This window comes from Triturus cristatus, chromosome 5_2 (assembly GCF_964204655.1).
Source record: "Triturus cristatus chromosome 5_2, aTriCri1.1, whole genome shotgun sequence".
Lineage (NCBI taxonomy): Eukaryota > Metazoa > Chordata > Amphibia > Caudata > Salamandridae > Triturus > Triturus cristatus.
In genome coordinates this window covers 1,004,855,450-1,004,878,123 of record NC_140588.1, presented here as the reverse complement: position 1 = coordinate 1,004,878,123, position 22,674 = coordinate 1,004,855,450, and the positions used below count along the sequence as shown (strand labels likewise).

Sequence of the window (22,674 nt, the reverse complement as noted above, 5' to 3'; positions counted from 1 at the left end):
CTCCTTGAGGAATTTGTTTCAATGCTAAAGTCTTTTGAATGGTATTCTTTGATGTTGCTGTCATTTATGGTTCTCATCTGCCCGCAGGAAGAGGGGATGGGCTTGCTACTCGATTCAAGTGCTTACGACTATTGATGAGGATCCCCTGGAAGAGAAGGATAAGTTACTTACCTGTAATCCTAGTTCTCTTCCAGGGGTATCCTCATCAAAGTCATAAGCAACCCACCCACCTCCCCAGGCAAATGAACCATAGTTGTTTATCTCTTTGTGTCTCGACTTCCGGGTCTCCGCAAAGAACAACTGACCTAACTGTCACCCCTGAGGCATGATGGGAAGCTAGCGGTCATGGCTGCCTGAAAGGCACTGTGCCAGTTTTTGTTTTTACTGTATTGGCTTTCAGCTTTTTGTGCTAATGAAGTTACAATGCAGCCTACCTGCTTCTTTTCTCAATGCAGAGACATGTTTTCTGCTGTTCATTAAAAGCAGTTCAAGTGTCCTTTGGTTTCCCTACTTTATTTGGATATATGCAAAGATAATGTTTACAGCATTGCCTAGCCAGTTATGTGTGGAAGGCTGCATTGGTTGTTTTAAAAATAAAATATATATGTATTTTGTATGTATGTATGTATATTGTGTTTTCATATATAATTTTTATATGTATTCCGGGGTCCCCGCGCATGGGCAGGAATATTCAAGTGACTTTGATGAGGATACCCCTGAAGAGAACTAGGATTACAGGTAAGTAACTTATCCTTATTGTATAAAATGCCCATGCGGCTTACACTATATGGGCAAAACCACACAAGCAGTTAAGAAGCGTATTCTTCAACATCAATCAAGAATTTGATGCAGGGTAGAAATTGCACCATTGGTCGAACACTACACTAGGACCAATCATACAGACAAAGACATGTCTTGGTGGGTGGTGGAAGTGGTCAAACCATCGAAAAGACAAACCAACGTTGACCATGTTCTTACATTGAAAGAAAACCAATGGATATGTCGTACAGACAATATAGCCAAAGGTCTTAATTCAGCAACAGAATGGCACTCCTTAGCATGTACTCTCTAATTTCATGGTCCTTAGATTTTTTACCTTTTATTAATGTATGAAAGTGTTCTATCGATTTGCCTAGCATTGCAGTAAGATCTTTTTGTATCACATGTTTTAATTTGCTATCTGAAGCTAAAAGCCATCTCTTTCCTGAAATTACTGAAACATGAATGTATACATATGTATAAGACAGCTGTCAATAATTTAAACCCGCAGTTGGTTCATATTTGATGAGATCTTGTATCAACTATGTGTATAACATCTTGAACATAGGTTCGTCCATGCTTTCTTTTTATTTTGTTGACATGACACTGATGATACTGCTAATGAATACGACTTTTTATTCAATTAAGTCTAGTTTCCATAATTGATGAGAAATGTTATGAGAAGACAAGTTTGATATCACATTTATTTGTTTCTTTGTATAAGATCCTTTATAACTGATCCTTAGTTTTAAACTGTCATCTTTTATACTCTGTCACTGGCCTTTTCTATGACTTCCACATGTTATGATGCTGTCAGTCTTTTTCAGAAGGGCTTCACATCCTTCAATACGCATTGCAATGTCCATAATCTCTATAACTTCCTGAATATGAGATTAGAATAGGTGCAATCGCCGGCACCCAAGGCGGTCGCAGAGTAGAAGAAAGGTAACTGTTTAGTTACAGCACAGTACATCTTTGCTAATATATTTGGCTCGCTTTAATTTACGAAAACACACTGGGTGAACAGTTCCTCTGTTAAGGCATGTATGTGGAAGGTGTCACTCTATGCCAGTGGTGTTGTCGCTGGGTGTCATGTTTCATCATAGGGCGCTCCTCGTCGGACCGGCGCTGCAATGTCCAACGGGCCTGGTGGCTACTTTGGCGGAGTTCTTTTGATCTGAGGTCGCCGTATGTGAGAGGTGAATGTGGGCAGCTAGTGCTATGTGTATAATAACGTGAGTAGGTGAATTTTAAAACAGGCTCCAGATCTAAGAATATTTTAATTAAAAAAACTGGGACTGAGTAAAAAACAGTGGTGCCCCCAGCAGGACGTAAAGTACCTAGGTGGCTAGTGAGTTTATAAGGTCGACATGTTTTGTGTCATCTATGCTCTGAAATCGAACGATCTCCGATCAAAAGAACTCCGCCAAAGTAGCCACCAGGCCCGTTGGACATTGCAGCGCCGGTCCGACGAGGAGCGCTCTATGATGAAGCATGACACCCTAACAGGTGTGTGAGGGCATTAAGATCTGAAATTCAGATCTCCCAGCGACAACACCACTGGCATAGAGTGACACCTTCCACATACATGCCTTAACAGAGGAACTGTTAACCCAGTGTGTATATGTTCATTGAGGAGCATGGGAACAGGACCTCTTTAAATATCCGCTCTTCTGTCCCCCAGATTGATTACATGTTGCTATAATTTACAACAGGAAATACATGCACATACTAGTCCCCTTTAAAAATTCATACATGGTTTATAATTAAATAATACTAGGACTATGACACCTTTGCATTAGGGATGCAAGATTTTTGATATGGTCTCCTTTTATGTTTTTTGGAGGGCATTTAGTATTACTGCTTCTGTAGTATCAGTATGTAAAAAGGTTAAATCTTTCAGAACGCTCCTTTTTTCTACCTTGAAAGGTTTATACCCGTTCTACACCGGGTTCAGGCGAGCTGTAGCTTTTTAATATCCCCTGAATATTCTAAGATGGCCGCCTGTTTACAAATAACTTAGACGTTTATCGGTAATTGTGAAATATGCCTTGCATATTCCAAGATGGCCCCCGTTCCGTAAACAACCTGGACGTAGCATCTATTCAGTCCGCCCTTTACCTCAGTTGAGAAGTCTTTTAAAATGCGGTCCTGCTTTCATACTCTGACAGATGCCGACTGAAGTGTTAGCGGTGTGTCCGAGGAGTTTCACTCTGTCTTTTATTCGGTAAGTTTAGGCATGCAGAAATTTTCTGCTATTTCGACATTGCTTGGAATTTCTTTATTGATTTTGGCTAGAGCATACCATAATGATGAAATTTTGTTATCTTGTTTCATAGACATTTGCGAGCACAAGCACCAATAAATTGACTATGGCGATTGTATTTAAGCCTTTACATTTGGTAAGCTTTTTAAACCATAAAGGCAACATTTCGAGATATAATAAAATAGTGGGTCAATTGATTAGACACCAATAACTACGATTGTGTGAAAATATCTGTAGGGGGACTGTGAGAAGTTGGCCTGATGTATGATGTCACTAGTTATAGTGTACACCTTATATCAGTCCAAATACCCTTATGGTGATTGGTTGTAAAGTCAACCTTATAGACCAGCTATCCTAGTGGTAGCATGGACAAGAGCAGTCTTAGGCTAAACTCTGAATGGCATGTGAAGCCAGCTGTGATACCATATATAATCCCTTGAATACCAAATGAAAGGACACCACAACAGATATATATATAAAATAAAGTGTATTTATTCTAAGCAAACCCTCCGCACTCTTTATGAGTTTAGAGGTAAGTACAACACAGTCTTATTAATGCATACAGTAAGTCACACAGGTAAGTAATACAGTTAGGCCCTAGGGGCCACGCAAACCATATACTAAATAAGTGGTATAAGAACCACTGTCACGGAAATAGAATAGGCCTAGGCCTAGGGAATCGCTGGGGCTACACTACACTAGCGTTAGTTAGGAAGTGGGAGGCCCACGGGATTCGTGTGCAGAGTGGAAACACTCACGCGTAATGCGTAAAAGTCAATAGCAATGTTACAGTTTAGAAATAGATAGATTTAGGACACTTCCGGAGTAGCTAGGAAGTTGAGACTTGAAAACTAGACACTAGGATAGTCACTATCCTGATGAGCACCGGAGTACCCAAGTTACCTAGCCCACAGGCGCGGGTGCATAGGGGTGAAGATGCGTCGTTTTCGTCGTCGACTCCTATGGATGCCTGAAGAAAGATGCTGACAGGCAGTCAGTGAAGAGTGTCCGGTGGATCCCAAGGCTGGGATCAAGAAGAGAAGAAACCTGCAAGCAGAAGGGACAGAGTCAAGGTCACTAGCCAGTGACCACGTGGAACCAGGAAGGAACCAGGCGATGTCGTGAAGAGTTGCAGGTGAAGGTGAAGCTTGTCGCTGCAGCCAGGAGGACCAGGAAGCGTCGAGGACGACCAGGACCAGGAGGCGAGTTGTCCCACGAAGGCTCTTGCTGTCGGCGGCGTCGAAGTTGGACTAGGACTCACCAAGCCTTGGCAAGCGGAACCCACGAAGAACAAGGGACTTGCTTCTGGTGCAGACCAGGAAGGTCTGGGGTGCTTCTTCTTTGCAGAGAAGCGGGAGCCAGTCTGGAGGAGCCAAACCAGCGCAGAAGATTTCAGGGAGCGTCGTCACAAAGGCCACTAGCCAGCGGGCAAGCAACCGGACAGACGCGGCAAGCAGGAAAATGCTGAAGGGCCCCACGCAGGACTCGTGGAGTGTGGGGGGCTGGTCTTCGGTGCAGATGGTGCTTGGGGTTGGGGCTTCTCAATCCCCGGTGCACAACTTCGAGGGTACCTCAGAAGCTGCGCTGTAAGTTACTAGCCACTTTTCCCAGGTAGCCGGTCCCACGTCGCTCGTCGCCTCCACGGATCTCAGCTCTGCTGCAGATGTGGATGAGGGTCGGAGAAGTCTGGAAATCAAGGCTCTGGTCGGGCTCTGCAGTCGGTTCCTCGTCGAACGTTTCACAAAGCAAAGGGTAGTCACTTGATGGTGCCTGTTTGCACAGGGTAGCCACTCCTTGGCTACATGGGAGATTCTTCAGTCTTCTTCTTTCGTCGAATGTCGAAGGTCCAGAGTTTCTGTTCAGTTTTGCAGGTTCAGGATAATCTAAAGTCTTGAGGCCCAACTCCCACTCTTATACTAATCTGGGGGGCTGGGATACCTGCTAGGTCACGCCTTATGGGTGGGACCTGGGAGGGGGTGGTTACACCCACTTCCCTTTGTCCAGTTTAGCGCCAGAGCTGGGGCTGGAGTGCCCCAGCGCCGGTTTGAACTGGACTATGCAAGGAACACCTTGTGTGCCCCAGGCATGTCTCATTCCTTTCAGCCTACCCTGCCCCAATACACTAAAGGCTGTCTGGGGAGGTGCTAGCACCTCCCCAAGCAGGAAACCTATTGTCCAGGCCTCCCTGGCTGGGATCACTCCCAGCTGCAGGAGGTCAGACTTGTGTCGTGGCAGCAGCATCCATTTTGTGATGCTGAGGCTTTGGTCAGAGGCTAACAGTTGAAGTATGATTTTAACATGTCTTTCCCTCTAGAAGGGGGGAATAATATTCTCATGTCCAGAAATGGCATGGGGGTATTATTCCCGAGTGTTAGACACCTTACACGACATGTTTTGATAAAGCCAAACCATAGTTACCATAACCGTCTAAGATTATAAGGCACTTTAAGAGTATATGGTAGGCTATATCATAGAACAGCTATAAGGACAAGGTTCCGAAAGCTGCAGACAGGCTCAGCTCCTGCTAGAGCACCATCTCACATGTTACCAAGCACTCTGCCTCCAGGATTGTCAAGGCCTGCCATAGGAGTGACTGATAGGTACACATGTGTATATATGCAAGTTAGGTATAGGAATACTACACCTAAGCAAGGGGTGATTACACGACCTTGCCCCAGCTGAGTGATCAGCCAGTTGTGTCAAAATGGAAGGCCAGGCCAGGGGTGGCACAATACATGCTGCAGCCCCTGGTAGGCCTAGGGTACACCTATGCCCTGGGTACCTAGGGTACACTGTACAGGGGCCAATAAGGTGATCCTATCCAAATGGGTTATGCACCTAAAGTACATAGTAGTAATTTAGAGAGAGAACAGCAGGGCTGTGGGTCTGATTAGCAGGCCCACAGCCACATCTAAGTCGAAAACCAGTAAAGCAAAAGCAAAAAGTGGGGGTGAACATAGAAAGCAGACCCTACTCTCCTACAGGGACGCTCGATATAATTAGCTTAGGCACGAATAGAAAATAGAGCATATGATTGTGAACTCTCAGCCAATCTTTATAACTTACTAAATTGGAGTCTTATAGCCTGAGAAGCTCACTAAAATATAGCAATATTTTTTCAGGTATTTGAAATAATGGGTCACTCTATGTGGCATCCAGTAACTGCAAAGTTGTTATTTGAGATCCTCAGAGAGAGATGTTACAGTTATTGTATTAAATATCGAATGCGACATAGTATTTATAAACGTATTTGACCTACTTAAGCACTGGATGAGAGACGTGGTAGCCTAGTCTCTACATGCCAGGTGGTCATCCTTGCTGTCTCTCTATACAATTTTAGAATACTGAACCATACTGAGATCGATTATCGTTTTATCTATCACTTTTATCAATATGGGTATAACATCCTGTTCCATGTTTTTTCAGAACTGTTGCAATGTTACTGCAACTGATGTTTATGCATTCGCAGTTCTATGTAGGACACGTTGTGCTAGTCATTGAAGTATACAGATTAGTAACTGAGAAGTTATGTCTACTTTCTCCTTCTAGATTGCAAGTTTACTAATTCTATAGCTTCTTCCCTTTCCGTGTAAATGGCCAGGAAGTTTTTATTAATCTACAGATTCAATCATGTTTGGACATTCCTAATAGAATGTTCATAAGTAAGTTTTTAATTATTCATCTTTTATTCACCACAACTTCCTAAACCTCTTTTCTTGGTCTGTGTCTCCTCCTTCAGTGCCCTCTGAAGGCTGTTTGTGGTTTCAGTCCGTTTTCACTACTTCTTTCTTTTGGGTTGGAGTATTCACCCCTCATTGTTTTCGGTAGGGTGTGGTTTTAATTCTTTTGCACATTTTGATTGAACTCTTATAGGGCAAGTCACTGTTTACTTCTTTTTGTTCACGGGTGTGTCACTTTCTTCTTTAGTTTTAACTTTCATTGATGTATATATTGATTGAATATTTCGCTAATACAGGGGTCTCACAACAGCCCATTTCATCGTCCTGAAGATGGTCTAATGGATGCATACACCAACAAGACCAAAACGTGGACAACCTCATCTATTTCCTTATTGTTTCATTTTCCTTTAGAAAGTGTTTTCTGTTTTGTTCAGACTCATTGTTCTTGTTTATGTATTTTTGTTTGGAATAGATGCTTGCAATAATGACTCTGAGGTATTATTAGCACAAAATTTCTTTGTAAACCTCGGTCATTTTTGTGTTTGCGTGTTTGCTTCTATCCTTTTGTACCCTTTATACTCATATTACATAAATTTGATTGATGAAGAATTCACACACGTTTCACTAGTATCTTTTGTAGATCTTTTGGTAAGAAATTGAAAATTGAATTAGAGATTGTTTAACTGCAGGTTACCGGCTAGGACCTTGATATATCATTGCATGAATTGTCCGACTTCTAAAGTGAATCCCTTGTAGGCACTTTTAGAAAGTTTGCATTTTCTTGTCCTAACCATTTTGCCTGTATCCTAGGTCACATGGCTAGGTGTAGCTGGCAGTTGGTCTTTGTGTTTTGCTCCTAAACAGTAAGACAAAGGGTGAATGAGTGATGGCAGCATGGGCCATCTCTGACTTGATGAGGGGGAGCAGCTGTCACCTACCACACATGCACCTCATAAAGGCTCTGCCTGAGCACACTCGCAAAGAGTCTGACACTATGTTTTTGTGACCCGGGAAAGGCCAGGGTAGAGACAGGAAATGCCAAACACCTCTGGGGGTGGAAAACTACAGACCCTTCTTTTGTGTTAAAGCTGGCACTAAGAATAAATATTGGACCCTTAGACCCATCTCTCCTTTGAACCTATGGCAGACTTAGAAGGACTGCTTTGCTATTCTGCAACAAGGATTGCTACTCTGCTGCCTGCATTAGAAGGACTGGATCTGCATCTTGAACCCAGAACCACCAGAGTGACTCGGGGTTAGCTGGCTGGCCTCCTGATCAGAGCCTCAAAGACAGAAAAGGCTTCAACCACTTTGAACGCAGCACATGGACTATGTCTGCTGTGAGGCTTGCCCCATCCCAGTTTATACCACCCCAGTCCTGGACCCTTTGAAGTCGGCCCAAAGGTGCTCTGTCAGCCCAGCTGTGGTTTTCACTAAATCCGGTGTGATGCAAAGCCCTGCACAGCCTCATACCAGCTTCATCTCAATTAATGTAGAGTGACGCGTATCCCTGCGGACCTCGTCGCACACCTGGAAGCCTCAACGGAATTGACGCCAAGGTACATAAAGCATCGCCACCCAGCTGCCAGCCCATCAGAACCGATGTGGCTCTCCATGAAACCTTACAAAGCCTCGCCGCACAGCTCCATCATAACTGACGCAGCGTGCGCAACCTTACACAGGATCACACATTGCGGACCTTGCAGCTCCTTGGCACTGAACTGGGTCGACGTAGCCTTGAAAAGCGACACCGCGCAGACCACTCACTAGAATTTAAGGTACTTTGTTCAGCTGGCCTAACTTGGTCCCAGTATCTAGCCTGCGCTCCATCACAGTCAGCCTGAACTTGTAACTTTATCCCTGTTCACTGTGACCAGATACCCACAGTTGGAGCTTTATGCTGTTATGCACTGTTTTTACCTAAATCTTTGAAATTGCATATCTCCGGTTTTATTAATTTGATTTTTGTTGTTTTGGTCTCAAATAATTTATTAAAGTTTACTCTATTTTGCTAAGTTGGTGTGGAATTTTTCTTGTGTTTACACTTTATTACGGTTTGAAGTGCTGCGTAAATACTTTATACATTGCCTTTAAGTTTAGCCTTACTGCTTTTGCGCAAGCTACCAAAGCGTTAAGTACAAGTTAATTTGGGGTTTGCTTGTGTTTCACCCTGACAAGAATTTTGGTTACTGCTTGAGTAGGGTTGAATGTCAGGGCTGTATCTCATTCACAGCTCTATGCAGCAGTCATAATAACTCTGTTGTGAAGTGCCTCTCACCGAATTCAAAAGTGACACAGTTTGAATAATAAAACATCTGCCTTATCTCATTCTGATAGTCCTAGAAAAACATCTTTACTTAGTCTGAAGTAAGCCATGAAGACATAATAAAGCAAGGAAATTGCATTCTAGTATTTGTGTCCCTGGATCTAACTGTGCAGGCTACAGAACGTCTACCAAATAGAAATGTGGGCATGGGATATTCTTGTGTTAGTGAAAAAAACATGGTTAACTCACCATCTTCGGAAGATGTTAAGTTAAAAAGAAAACTAAAATAGAGACTAAATACAATCCATGTAACACCCCCACCCCCACAACAGTAACCCAGTTACAAGGATGGAAACAGACTTCTCTGGCTCAACATGTTTCACCCTCACCATTGCATATTTAGAGGATACATTTCCATAAATGTCACTGTCACATTCTTCGTCCTATACATCTTTGCCCCCACATGGTTACTGACATGAGAGGGGAGCAAGCGGGATGATGAAGCCACGTTGGTGTGCTGCTAGTACTCAATTAAGGAACAAGACCTGTGCATAGATCATGGGTATTGGATCAGCCTATACATACCATCAAACTCTGGTTAAAAAAAAAAAGTATGCATTAAATACTGTTGTCTGCTGTTTCTGCTTCACAGCTGATTTACTTGAAATGGATAGAAATAGTGAAAGTTGTGTTACTGTGTGCATTCCACACCACACCTTAACAAAGGTGGGGCAGGAAACCACAATTAACAGGTCAGCACTGCTACTTGTATAATTTAACAGCTCTGAATCAGTGTGCAGTGTTGTCCCGGTCTTGGCATCTCTCAGTGGACTGCATGAAATGCATGATACTGATTACACCCTGGTCAAAGTGAAACTTGCTACAACATGTATGTACTGATCCAACATGCAAACTCTTTGTGTAGAGTATATACAAAGGCTATGTGCCACTCACCCAATGTACAGATTTATCAAACAGCAGTGTGTGTGCCGGTCTGTCAGATGTTGTAGACAAATTCTACACTCAAAAGACATATAAACGTTCCAATATGTTGGCTCTGAAAGGTGCAGAGCCGCCCAGACATGCTTCACCGTCTGCACAAGAATTATTGGCACACACAACTTGATTTTATATGGTGCCCAATGAATGGGGCACATTTGCATATTGAGGACACTCAGATGCAAATCTGTGCACAAATGCTGGGATTTCTGAGTTGGATGAAAAGTTTTCATACAGGTCTGCCATTTCTTAGTGCTGATAACTACCTCCAGATCCTGTAGTGGGCTGGCCCTTCCAAAGTAAATTCCTGTATAGTATCTACTTATCTCCGCTGAATCCTGCTGACAAATCTGGATCCTTCTTCACGACAACAGACCATTTCAAATTACTTTAAAAACAAGAAATCCAAAGGCAGTATATCTTTTGTTCATCTCAATTTTACTTTACTCCAGTTCCAACCACTTCATAACAGGGTATGAGACAGAAAGCTGTCTAAGCATGGACGCCTTCTCTCCATGCAATCATCCTATTGGATCCAACACAGTCGGAAGTCTGACATAAATCAGGCACATGCTCACTTCCTTCGGAATGACTGTCCTTGAGAGTAGTCGAACTGTCTCGCACCTATAATAATCCCAGTTCCACATTGGCAGAGCTGCTGACCTCATGTTCACATTCCTTCTGCACCTGAGATCCTCAAACCATGAGCACGGGCACCCTTCACCATTGTAGCTCTCACGCTCTAACGTGAAGCTGTGCCCTTCAGGCATCCCTGTCAAGCCACCTCCCTCCTCCCCACTGCCACTCACCCATCATGGTACAGTACTTCCACCCAAAAGTACAAGCAGAACTAGCAATGTAACACTGAGCCTCAATGTGCCTCCACCACTGATAGCTTGTTTCAACCTGTTCCGAATAAGGCAAGCCTATTCCAATGTGCTTTACTATCAACACCGACTGCCCTGTAAATGTAATTCCCAGTGTACCTCTTAACAACCTGTGTGTACTGGCATGCTTAGGTACCACCAAGTACTTATTCTGTTTATTTATTTCGAGAGTTTTATCTGAAAGAAACACGTAGTGATAGATGCCTTACCTTCGAATATCCCCAGGCGTCAGACTGGATCAGGAAAGTTTTCTTGTCAGCAGTACCCCTGCGCGTCAGTAGGTGGCGTTGTGCGGCTCCACATCTGTCGTCGGCGTCGTGTCGCCAGGATGAGGTCGCGGCCAGTACTTAGACGCCGCCCACGCGCGCTGACGTCAGTTCTTTCTTTTTCCGCTCCAGCAAGCGCAGATCCGGGAAGAGCTAGTACCCCAAGTCATTTTTTGACTGAGTTTTTGAGGCTTTTTGTCTCCTATTTTTCTTGAGTCGATCAACTCCTCGTGCCATATGGATGCCCGGGTTTAAGAACTGTGGCAACTGTCACCACATGATGTCTGTGAAGTACCCACACCGAGTCTCTCTCTCTACTGCCTGGGGGGCGACCACGACTCCTGAAAGTTGCCGGAAGTCCGGGAGTCGGCTCCGCGCCGTTCAAGGTCCCGGTCCCGTGGGAGGTCGAGGGACCGGTCGCGGAGTCGTCACCATCATTCTTCTGGATCCAAGTATTCGTACTCGGGGTCAGGTAAGTCGAAGCATTCCAAAAAGAAGCCGAAGAAGCGTTGTCGGTCTTTGACTTCCCCTCGCTCGTCGCGCCGACGCGGCTGAAGGTGCGGGCAGTCCCACCCCTGCGGCTCCGGCTGAGCCTGTGACGCCGCCGCCGGCCTAACCGCCCTTCCAGGGTCCGGCAGCGACACCTGCCCAGGTGCAAGAGTTGCTTACTGCCATGACCCGACTCTTTGGGCCGTCTGCGCCTCCGGGCCCCAAGGGCCCGACTTGGGGTCCTGTTGTTCCATCGCCACGGGCTCCGGTGTCGCCGACGGCTCCGGCGCCGCAGGCCCCCATGGGATCCGGAAACAGACCCCGATCGACGCCGGTTGACCTTGTCACGCCTCCACCGACGTCGACCCCACTGGCACTCCTTCTGACGTCGCCCGCTCCTCGGGACGACGTCGTCCCCGATTTTAGCCCTGAACCGGACACGGAGCCAGATCGACGTCGACCGACGCCGATTCTGGTGCCAATGTGATTTGTTCCCTATGTCCGTCCTCCGTATTTTCAGCTTGTTCTACAGACTTCGGAGGAAGGGAGCACTGGGAGGGGTCTGAGGACCCTCTCGCACAGGACTGTGCTTATGATCCGGACTGGGCAGAGGATTTGGGGGAAGCCAGTGGTCTTGACACCTCGCCGGACCCTGGCATGCTGTCTCCTCCTTCCGTGGCTACGGAGGAAGGAGCAGGTTACGCTGTGGTGTTGCGTAGGGCGCCCGAGGCCCTCCACCTCGACCTCCCTACAGTGGCCGTCAAGACAAACATTCTGACAGAAGTACTCCAACCGGCGGCAACCTCTTCGGAGCCCTTGCTGCCCTTTAATGACGCACTTTCTGACGTACGTTTGGGCACCTGGTCCAGGCCCAACACAGGGGCTCCTGTGGACAGGAACGTGGCCCGACACCATCGCCCGGCTTCGGGCAACCCCCTCTTTCTCTGTCAACACCCTACTCCTGAGAGCTTGGTTGTCCGGGCCTCTGCGTCCCCAAGCGCGTTCCCTTCCGCACCTCTGGATAGGGAATCCAAGAAGCTGGAGCAGCTTGGCAAGAAGCTGTTTTCATCTGCCAGCTTAGGGCTGCGGTGGGTGAACACCGCATGCCTCTTGGGCCGTTACTCCCATGCTCCGTGGGACACGCTTGCGCAGGTGCTGCCTAGCTGTCCAGAGGAGGTCAAGACAGTACTCACCCAAGCTGTTGCTGCTGGGCGAGACGCAGCTAAGTTCACCATTTGTTGTGGGCTTGACACCGCCGACTCGCTGGGCAGGGTGATTTCCACAACGGTGGCGCTTCGGCGCCATGCCTGGCTGAGAACTGGCTTTTCGGGGGACGTCCAGAATAGTCTGATGGACATGCCCTATGATGGCATTCGCCTTTTTGGCAATAAGGCAGATAGTGCGCTGGAGCACTTTAAGGACTCGCGGGCACTCTGCCTCCTCCGCCTTTTGCTTTTCGCTCCTTTCGTGGCCGTGGAAGGGGCGCCCCACTACGTTCGCAGAGCCACAGGCCGGCACAGCAACAACCTCAGCGCGAACGTGGGAACCGTCGAGGCGGTTCAGGGGGCCAGCGGGCGGGTCAGTCCACCTCCACCCCCGCAGCATCCACTGCAAAACCTTCCTAGTCTGTCCTCCTAGTCTGTCCTTTCAGGCCCATCAAACGCCAGTGGGCGGACGGATTCGCCATCATCTCCCCCACTGGTGCACCATCACATCGGACCAGTGGGTGCTACAAATTGTCCGAAGGAGCTACTCCCTCCCCTTCCAGACTACCCCTCCAGCCATGCCACCTCAGTACTACCGCATGTCGGGGGATTACTTGGAACTTCTCCAGCAGGAAGTTGCAGCCCTCTTGTCCAAGGGAGCCATCGTGCGCGTTCCGACGCCCGAAGTAGGTCGTGGCTGTTATTCCCACTACTTTGTGGTTCCAAAGGACCAGGGCTTGCGTCCTATCTTAGACCTTCGGAACGTCAACGGCTTCCTCCGGAAGGAGAAGTTCAAGATGCTCACATTGGCTCAGGTCTTGTCTGCCCTAGACCCGCAAGACTGGATGGTAGCGTTAGACTTGCAAGACGCCTACTTTCATTTTCCCGTCCTGCCGGGCCACCGGCGTTACCTGCGGTTCATGGTTGGCCACGAGCTCTTTCAGTCCACCGTGCTCCATTTTGGCCTTTCCAGCTCACCAGAGGGTGAGCACGCAAGTGATGGCGGTGGTCGCAGCTCATCTGCGCAGATCAGGGGTTTCAGTCTTCCCCTATCTCGACGACTGGCTGTTGAAGGCGGGTTCGCCTCAGGCAGTCGTCTCTCACCTCCAGACTACGGCCGACCTCTTGTATTTGCTGGGGTTCTCTATCAACGTGCCTACGTCGTACCTGGTAACCTCTCAGAAGCTCCTTTTCATCGGAGCGGTTCTGGACACGGCGCAGTTTTGGGTTTCTTCTCCCGAACAACGAGTCCGGGACATTTGGGCTATGATTCCGTCCTTTCAGCCCTTTTCCTGGGTTTTGGTCAGGATGACCCTGAGGCTGCTGAGCCTCATGGCCCCCTGCATCCTGCTGATCAACCATGCCAGATGGCATATGCGGGCTCTGCAGCGGGACCTAAAGTTCCAGTGGGCGCAGCATCAGGGGGACCTGTCCGGACACGTCCAGATCTCAGAGGGCACTGCACATCAGTTGCAGTGGTGGCTCAAGAACCACCGTTGGGTCAGAGGCAGATCCCTCTTCCTTCCCCAACCAGAGCATGCGGTAGTGACGGATGCGTTCCCCCCCCCCCTAGGATGGGGTGGCCACATGGGAGAGGCGGAGATCAGAGGCCTCTGGTCTCCGGCGGAGTCCAAGCTCCACATCAACCTTCTGGAGCTTTGGGCGATCCGTCTTGCACTGAAGGCATTCCTTCCCTCTGTTAAGGGGAGAGTAGTGCAGGTGTTCACGGACAACACCACCGCCATGTGGTATTGCAACAAGCAGGGTGGGGTGGGGTCGTGGACCCTATGTCAGGAGGCTCTGCGCCTCTGGACATGGCTGGAACATCAGGGCATTTCCCTGGTGGTACAACACCTGGCAGGTTCGTTGAATGCCAGAGCGGACGAGCTCAGCCACAGGTGCATGATGGATCACGAATGGCGTCTTCACTCGGAGGTGGCGCAAGGTCTCTTTCAACAGTGGGGAGAGCCTTGGTTAGATCTTTTCACTACCGAAGAGAACACGCAATGGCTTCAGTTCTGCGTGTTGGAATTTCCAAGGCGGCACTCGCTCGGAGACGCTTATCGTCCTGAGTGGAGTTGCGGTCTACTGTACGCCTTTCCGCCTATACCACTTCTACCCAGAGTGCTGAAGAAGATCAGGCACGACCGGGCCCAAGTTATTCTTGTGGCGCCGGACTGGGCTCGAAGAGTCTGGTATCCCGAGCTACTCAGTATGAGCGTGGATCCTCCAATTTGTTTGCCTCTTCAGGAGGATCTTCTGTCGCAGCAACAGAGGACGGTCCTGCACCCGAACCTGTCCAGTCTCCACCTCCTTGCGTGGAGATTGAGCGGCGGCAGTTGATTCCCTTTGACTTCCCTCCTAAAGTCTGTGATGTGATTCTGGCAGCCAGGCGTCCCTCCACTAAAGTGGTATACGCCTGCAGGTGGAACAAATTTGTGGCATGGTGCACAGCAAAGGCTGTGGATCCCCTTTCTGCTCCTCTTTTCGAGGTCCTTTTGTTCCTTCTTTCTTAGGCCCGGCAGGGCTCTGCTCTGGGCACTATCAAATGCTATCTTTTTGCCATTTCGGCCTTTCTCAGGCTACCTGATCAGCCCTCTCTTTTCAAGTCCACTGTTGTTAATAGATTTTTCAAAGGCATTACACACCTTTTCCCTCCTATTCCGTTTGTGATGCCACAGTGGGACTTGAATCTGGTTTTGACCTATCTGATGTGCGCTCCCTTCGAGCTTCTTCGCAACTGCCCTCTTCATCTTTTGCCTCTGAAGACTGCCTTCCTGGTTGCTATCACCTCCGCTAGGCGCGTGAGTGAGCTCCAGGCTCTTTCTTGTAAACCTCCTTTCCTTTCCATTCATCCGGAAAAGGTTGTGCTCAGGCCCCAGCCTTCCTTTTTGCCAAAAGTTGTCACGGCCTTTCATATTGGGCAGACTGTTACCTTGCCCACTTTCTTCCCTCCTCCACATCCTTCCAGAGAGGAAGAAAGGCTCCACCGTCTGGACCCAAAATGTGCACTTTCATTTTACCATCACCGCACACAACAGTTCCGGGTGGATGACCAACTTTTTGTTGGCTACGTTGGCACCAAGAAAGGTCGGGCGGTGCACAAGAGGACTATATCCTGCTGGGTTGTCTTGTGCATCAAAGCCTGTTATTCTTTGGCTAAAAAAGAGCCTCCCGTGGGGCTGCGTGCTCATTCCACTCGAGCAACTGCAGCAACTACTGCCTTGGGATGGGGTGTCCCCCTGCAAGACATCTGTCAGGCAACCACTTGGGCATCATTACACACGTTTAGGAAACATTATTGCCTGGACAGCCAAGTCCGGAGAGACTGCTTTTTTGGCAGTTCTGTTCTCCAGGACTTCCTGGTGTGATCTTGGTTAGCAGACCCACCACCGGGATTGGTATTGCTGGGGTATCTATTCTAAGGTAAGGAATCTATCACTACGGGTTTTTTTCAGATAAACAAGTTACTTACCTTCGGTAACGATGTATCTGTAAGAAACATTAGTAGTGATAGATTCCTTACTGCCCCACCCATCCTCCCCATTCTGCGAACTGATTTCTAGGGTTAAGGTTATACCTTTCAGGGCCCTAGTTTCAAGGCACCAGTGGTCAGTATCTTACATGGCTCAGCGTTCCTGGTGCGGAAAGTCGTGTACAGAACTGACGTCGGCGCGCGTGGGTGGCGTCCAAGTACTGGCAGCGACGTCATCCCGGTGATCACGGTCCCGACGACGGATGCGGAGCCGCGCGACGCCACCTACCGACACGCAGGGGTACTGCTGACGAGAAAACGTTCCAGATCCAGTCTAACACCTGGGGATATTCTAAGGTAAGTAATCTATCATTACTAATGTTTCTTACAGATACATCGTTACCGAAGGTAAGTAACTTGTTCATTAATAGCGAACAAGATCCAGTTTAATGACATTCAATATCCAGTATTCAAGTGATCCTGTTTCATCACAGTCAAAATTACATAACATAAGAAATCAACATATTAGGATATGATATTCATTTCTCCTTCCCCCCCTTGTCAGGGCATGTTAGCATGTGATTCCTGGGATTGCTGAGCCTCCTCAGGATGATACCCCTTGGATAGATATAGGCAAGTCTAGACTTATGTTGTTAGGAATCTCTCCAGTAAAATGCTTTTGAAGGTGGATGCCGAAGGGTTTGACCTGATCTCTTATGGCAGTGAGTTCCATATTCTCTGGGCAGATCCAGAGAAGGTGCCTGCAGAGGTCTTTTTTCTTTAACCTGGAAGTTTCTAGCAGGAAGGAGTTGGTTGGTACTGTTTAGGAAGTGTGTACGCCAAGCCACAACACAGCTTCTTTTATATTAGTAATTATTCATGAGAATATTTATTGTATCTTGGCGGTTTTTTTTTATTTGCCAATAATGCAGCAATGACCTTTCAAAATATCCACCCTTCCACATCGACTTGCCATAATCTTGAAGCCCTTTTGATGTGCATATAGCTGATAAGTGTGAATAAACCTGACTGTAGAAATGTCTGAAGGTAGGGTTACTGGCTCTGCCACGATTGGTCACACTGGTTGCACAGTATTATCTGAAGTTCAAATAGTTCTTTTTTTCAGTTTTGTTGGGTGGTGTAGTAGGATAGTGTGAAGTGAAAATACTGCAGCGGATGACTGTAACAATGAAGAGAGGAAGTAAGATTAAGAAAATGAAAAGAATGTGCCAGCCACCTAATCCATTGTTAAACATTTGAACAAGTTGGACATTATATGCACTCTATGAGCAGCGTGTCATCACTTATGTGTGGGTGTTTGCTTACTTCAGTGGAATTGCCAACTCATGTCTCTTATTTTCACTAGGATTGGTATATTTTTAGAAGCTCTTTCTCAGTTGTTGGAATAAATAGAAGCTTGGATTTTTCTCCACAGAATCTTCGAAAAGACTCATTCCTTGTGGCCTTTCCTCCTGCGGAAGGAACAGGAGTTCCTGAACCCTCTGTACAAAGACTCCTCTCCCTTAACACTTGGGGCACTCCAACCAAACACACTGCCTTTTAGTTTCAAGTAAGTCTTTGGTTTTAGCTTTCGGTCTTATTTGTTGCAGGTGATTTACCAAAATACTAGACAAAATGGTACCGAACCTTAGGGGAGGGGCAATGGAGATGAATGCAGAGGAGTGAATATAGGTGTGTGGAAGATGTGGGGTAGGAAACCTGGGCAGTGCACATGATATGTATGTACACATCAGCCTTTCAGTTTTCTTTACTAGTAATAGAGGTTTTTCTAATTTAACCAGATCTCAGTTAAGTCAAAGCACAGGAAGGCTCATTCTGCACCCTTGATTGAATGATCAAGCTGCTTTTTGCCCACGTTGCCACCTCAGGACCAGACATACACACATTAGCCATGGTCCTGCTCCAATGGAAACAGTCCATCCCACATTGTCAGATGAGGTGACTTCATATGGGAACTCAAGCAACCCCGGACTGGTTCTGCCTAGTTAGGTCTCATCAGTGAGGTATAGCTTGAGTCCTGTGGTGCGATGAGCACTGGATCCTTATCTGTGCATGCTGGTTGCATTTAGGGCATTCCACAGACAAAAACCAAAAAGAGTATGGGTGGAGCTTGTGAAATAGTGTTAGCCACTGGTATTAACTTACACCGCATCCCAATTCATACCATTTTTTTACCCACGTTGCTACCTCAGGCATAAGCCAGCAATATGCAAGTCAGCCTTGGTCTTGCTCTGATGGGAACAGCCCTTTGATCACCTTGTTTGTTGCTGTTGATGCCCTAAGAATGACCGGTATCCCAGAAGTGGGTTCTGTGCTCACTGTGCCATAGTAGTGAAGCTTTTCCTCACAGACGAGGCCCAAGTAGGGCTCTGTGGTCACTGTGCCTTTGTACTGAAGCTTTACCTCACTGACAAGGTCCAAGTAGAAATCTGCGCTCACTGTGCCATAGTACTAAAGCTTTACCTCACTAATGAGGCCCAAGTAGGGTTCTATGCTCACTGTGCCTTTGTTCTGAAGCTTTATCTCACTGACTAGGCTCAAGTAGGCTTCTATGCTCTTTGTGCCATAGTACTGAAGTATTACCTCACTGACGAGGCCCAAGTAGGGTTCTGTGCTCACTGCACCGTAGTATGGAGGAAATTTTACCTCACTGTTGACGCCCAAGTAGGGTTCTTTGCTCACTGTGCCATAACACTGAAGCTTTACATCACTGACTAGAAACCAGTCAGGGGTTCCTTGTGGTGGCGTCCATAGTGGACCTGGCCTCGTATTTCAGGCTGCAATGTTACTATTGCAGCAGGACTAAGACTGGTTTGCATACGGCAGGTCTCTGTTTAGAGTGTCATGGTGGGTGAAAAATGATGGATTGGAATGTGGCCCTGAGCGATCGCCAGTAGCTGATATTAATTCAAGACTTTGTTCCATCACCTTGTAGTTTGTTGCTGTTGACTTTAAAAAACTTCGTTTTTTGTTTGTTGCTGTTGACACTAAGAAGTGTGGCATTTTTTCTCTCCATTTCCCCACCATTCCATTGATTTATGTTTTTTACAGAGCCTCAAAAATGACCATCCCTGGGGAAGAAATTATCTCCCTTTAAAGTTAAACTCAGTACAGTGCAAATGTATGTGAATTCATTGGAACTGATGCTCAAATGTAACCTCCTGCATTTTCCATGGAAACAGGAGCTATAGCATCTGTCAGAAAAAGTAGTTAAATATAACTCTACTTTCTCGTGAACCCTCTCTGATAACAATCGGGTGTCCATTTCCATAAGGACATGCTTCACTCCTGAAAATATAGAAGTTACTGCTGTGTGCTCATGTTTGGGGTAAGACACAGCTATTCACAGAGGGTTAAAAGTGTTTCAGTGAACCTGTCTCTTACCTTCTGAAAGCTATTTTTAAGTATTCTTGTAAACCAAACACTTCTCAGAACGGTTACTTGATAAGGAGTATCAATTTGGTACTGTTGTGACAAAACCAAATATAGGAGAAAAGAGTACCTTTGCATATGTTTGGCAACAAGTAAACATCCAAACCATTTCAGTAGTTTCATGGACCACCCCGTCACCAGAAGGCCAACAGACACTTCAAGTAGCCAATTTACTGTATTGTTTTTCGGTTGCCAATAAAGCATTATTTGAATGTAATATTGCTCTGTATAAAAATGTTCCACCATCCCGCACGTAGGTGGAGATAGTGTATTGTTTTCAAATATAATACTGATATCCATGATGGACACCTACGATCACAATTTAAGTACATTTGTCAAATAAGTTGAAGCAAATGGTCAGATTCCAGCATCATTAATGTAGGTTTTCACTCTTCCAAAGTCAATAAATTGAGTGCCTATAATTTTGGTAATTACAACATCCTGGTGTCTACCGCGGTATGAAATGGCCTAACTAGAACATCACTGGAGCTTATTAAAAATAATACTTTTATGCTGATGTGTGGGAGGATGTGTAGCCATATTTGTGCTCCCAATGAAAAACATATATTTTAAAGTTTCCGTTAGGGAGTGATCCCGTAACAGCCTCGGAGTTTAAAGGCGCCCCTAGAAATGGCATACATGGAAGTGTTTTGTTTCAGGTGCTTACTCCGTGGATTCTCAGCTGGGAAGTGAAGATCTGGTCCGTAATAGATGGGTTAAACTGGAAACCTCATATGACTGTAGAGACGTCACAAGCCCAGTTAGATCAGGCAGGCCTCCTCTGTAGGAGTAAGATTAAATCAAAGGAGGTCTAAAGCAGGCCCCACGAGTAACGGGCACTGCCAAGACCACCCTGAACCGGCTTCCCTGTTGGTGACACACCTCACGTTAATGTAGTGGCAGCTCCTCCGCAATTGCGGAGGAATATCGGCCCACAGGCCCAGCACTCGGAAACAAAAGGGGCAACCCAGTAACCCAGGGACCTGGGCGAGCTAATTAATAGCAAAATGGTAGTACCTATGGGGAAAGTGTAGCCCTTGACTTCCACTGCAAAGTGTGAAGAAGGGGGTATAAACACCTTTAACACAAATAACTCAGTTATATATTTATTTCATTTGTTACTTCTCTGGTTTGATGAACCTTTGTTTCAATTCATTACAATGTAAAGTAACACATTTTTTTCTGTAAAAAACATAATGTGCTCCAAAAAAGGGGTGACGGCGCGGTGAAAGTAACTATAAGTGCAGAAAGTACGTACATGCTATGTACAGAAATATATACATGTGGCTGATAGGGACAATACAGTGTTAGAGATCAAAAGCTGTTGAGCGAGTGTCTATCCACCATCAATTTCTTGAAAAACAGTCCACATATGTTATTTTATTTTTTACTTTTCGACCCCTGGGTTTAGATTATTGAAAACGGGGTCATCAGGACACAGATGTATATAGGAGACACCAATTGATTGGGGCAATTAGTCCTCCAGTTAAAAGGATTTCTAAACACCAGTCTTCTAACTGTTTTCCAAAGTAAGTTCATACATGTCGGTCAGTGTGAACTGGACTTCATGAAGGATGTTCTAGTCAACTGATTCCCTGCAGGAAAGTCTACTAATGTTTTATCTGTGACCAAGGGAGCTGAAACTTCGAAAGGAAGCTTTTAATCATCAAAATGATGTCTGTTTTTCAAGTCTGCTTTAGCTGCAATTTCTTTTTCTTAACTCTCCAAGTTCAGATGTCTCTCCCGGAAGAGTGGAAGTCAAGGGCTACACGTCCCCTATAGGGACCAGCAGCTGAAAAATAAAACTATCATTTCTTTTTTCAGCTGCTGGCTGGCCAGAGTGTGTGGGGATGGGCGGGGCTGTGCCATAGGAGGGTGGGGGGGGGGGGAGCGGGGGTTGGATTAATGTGCACTGCTAACTGTGCTTGTCTGTTTGGCCGGCCATCTTAGATCGGCAAAACAGTTATGCACAGTTAGGTTTCTCCAACCCATCTGTATTGCACATCCAGGTTGGAGAAACAGCACAGACTCCCTATGCCTGAGCGAGCTTTAAACAAGCCTGCTCAGGCCATTCCCTACGCTGCTCTCATGCAGCATGAGAGCAGCACAGGGATTGCACAGGGAGTTTCTGATGCTGTCCCAGGGGCTGCTGGGACCAGGAAGCAGAGGAGTTCCAAAGCGGCAGAAGCAGCATCAGGTACGTTTTATTTATTATTCTCCCATTCGCCCCCCTCGTCCCCTTCCACCCCCTAACCACCACTGTTAATATGCGTGGGCCGCCACTGCCTTCATGTCCTTTCTGTCCCGTCTCCAGGTTCTGGTGTGGGATGTACAACCGCTTCGACAAGGGGATGCACCCCAGACAGTCCGTGTTGGACCGCCTCCTGGGCTGCGTGAGCGAGAAGAGCACGCTGCACACCGACGAGAAGGAGCTAGAAGACGTGAGTGCCTCCCAAACATGCATCTCATGCGATAGATTTCCTTTAGACCAATGTCAATTCGAATACCTCCCGCCTTGTCGATTTACATGTACATGTGGTAATGAGGAGATACATTGGTCATAAGAGACTATCTGCTGTCTTTGTTTTTCAGAAAAATGTCTGATTTTACTGTGCTTTAATCCGAGTTTTTAAAAAAGTATCTAAAATAAGAAGCCTAAAATAAGATTTTAAAAAATAAAAACGGATATAGTGATATGCATATCAGTTGTTCATTTTGTACACTTCATCAACACTTTGCCAGCTGGTACTTGTCACCTTTTTTTGTCAAGGATTCTATTTTTAATAGGATCTTTAAAAAAAACAACTCCTTTAATGTAGTCCTTTTCTGTTTTGCGTGTTACGCATCGGCAGAGTGTAGAAGCTGTGAACTGCCATGTCCTTGCCTGGGGCTACCCACCAGCTGCATCCCTCCTTTGCGGCTTGCTTTC

The 22,674-nt window shown here is 46.5% G+C and overlaps 1 protein-coding gene across 2 annotated transcripts in view; it reads left to right on the top strand.

Moving 5' to 3' along the window:
* MTMR8 (myotubularin related protein 8) overlaps positions 1 to 22,674 on the top strand; it is a 483,391-nt gene that overhangs the window by 400,304 nt on the left and 60,413 nt on the right. For both annotated transcript variants that reach the window (XM_085608281.1, XM_085608282.1), the window contains 2 exons: positions 17,728 to 17,862; positions 22,060 to 22,186. In XM_085608281.1, coding sequence (XP_085464407.1) covers positions 17,728 to 17,862; positions 22,060 to 22,186 — 262 coding nt within the window. The remainder of the gene's footprint in view (positions 1 to 17,727; positions 17,863 to 22,059; positions 22,187 to 22,674) is intronic.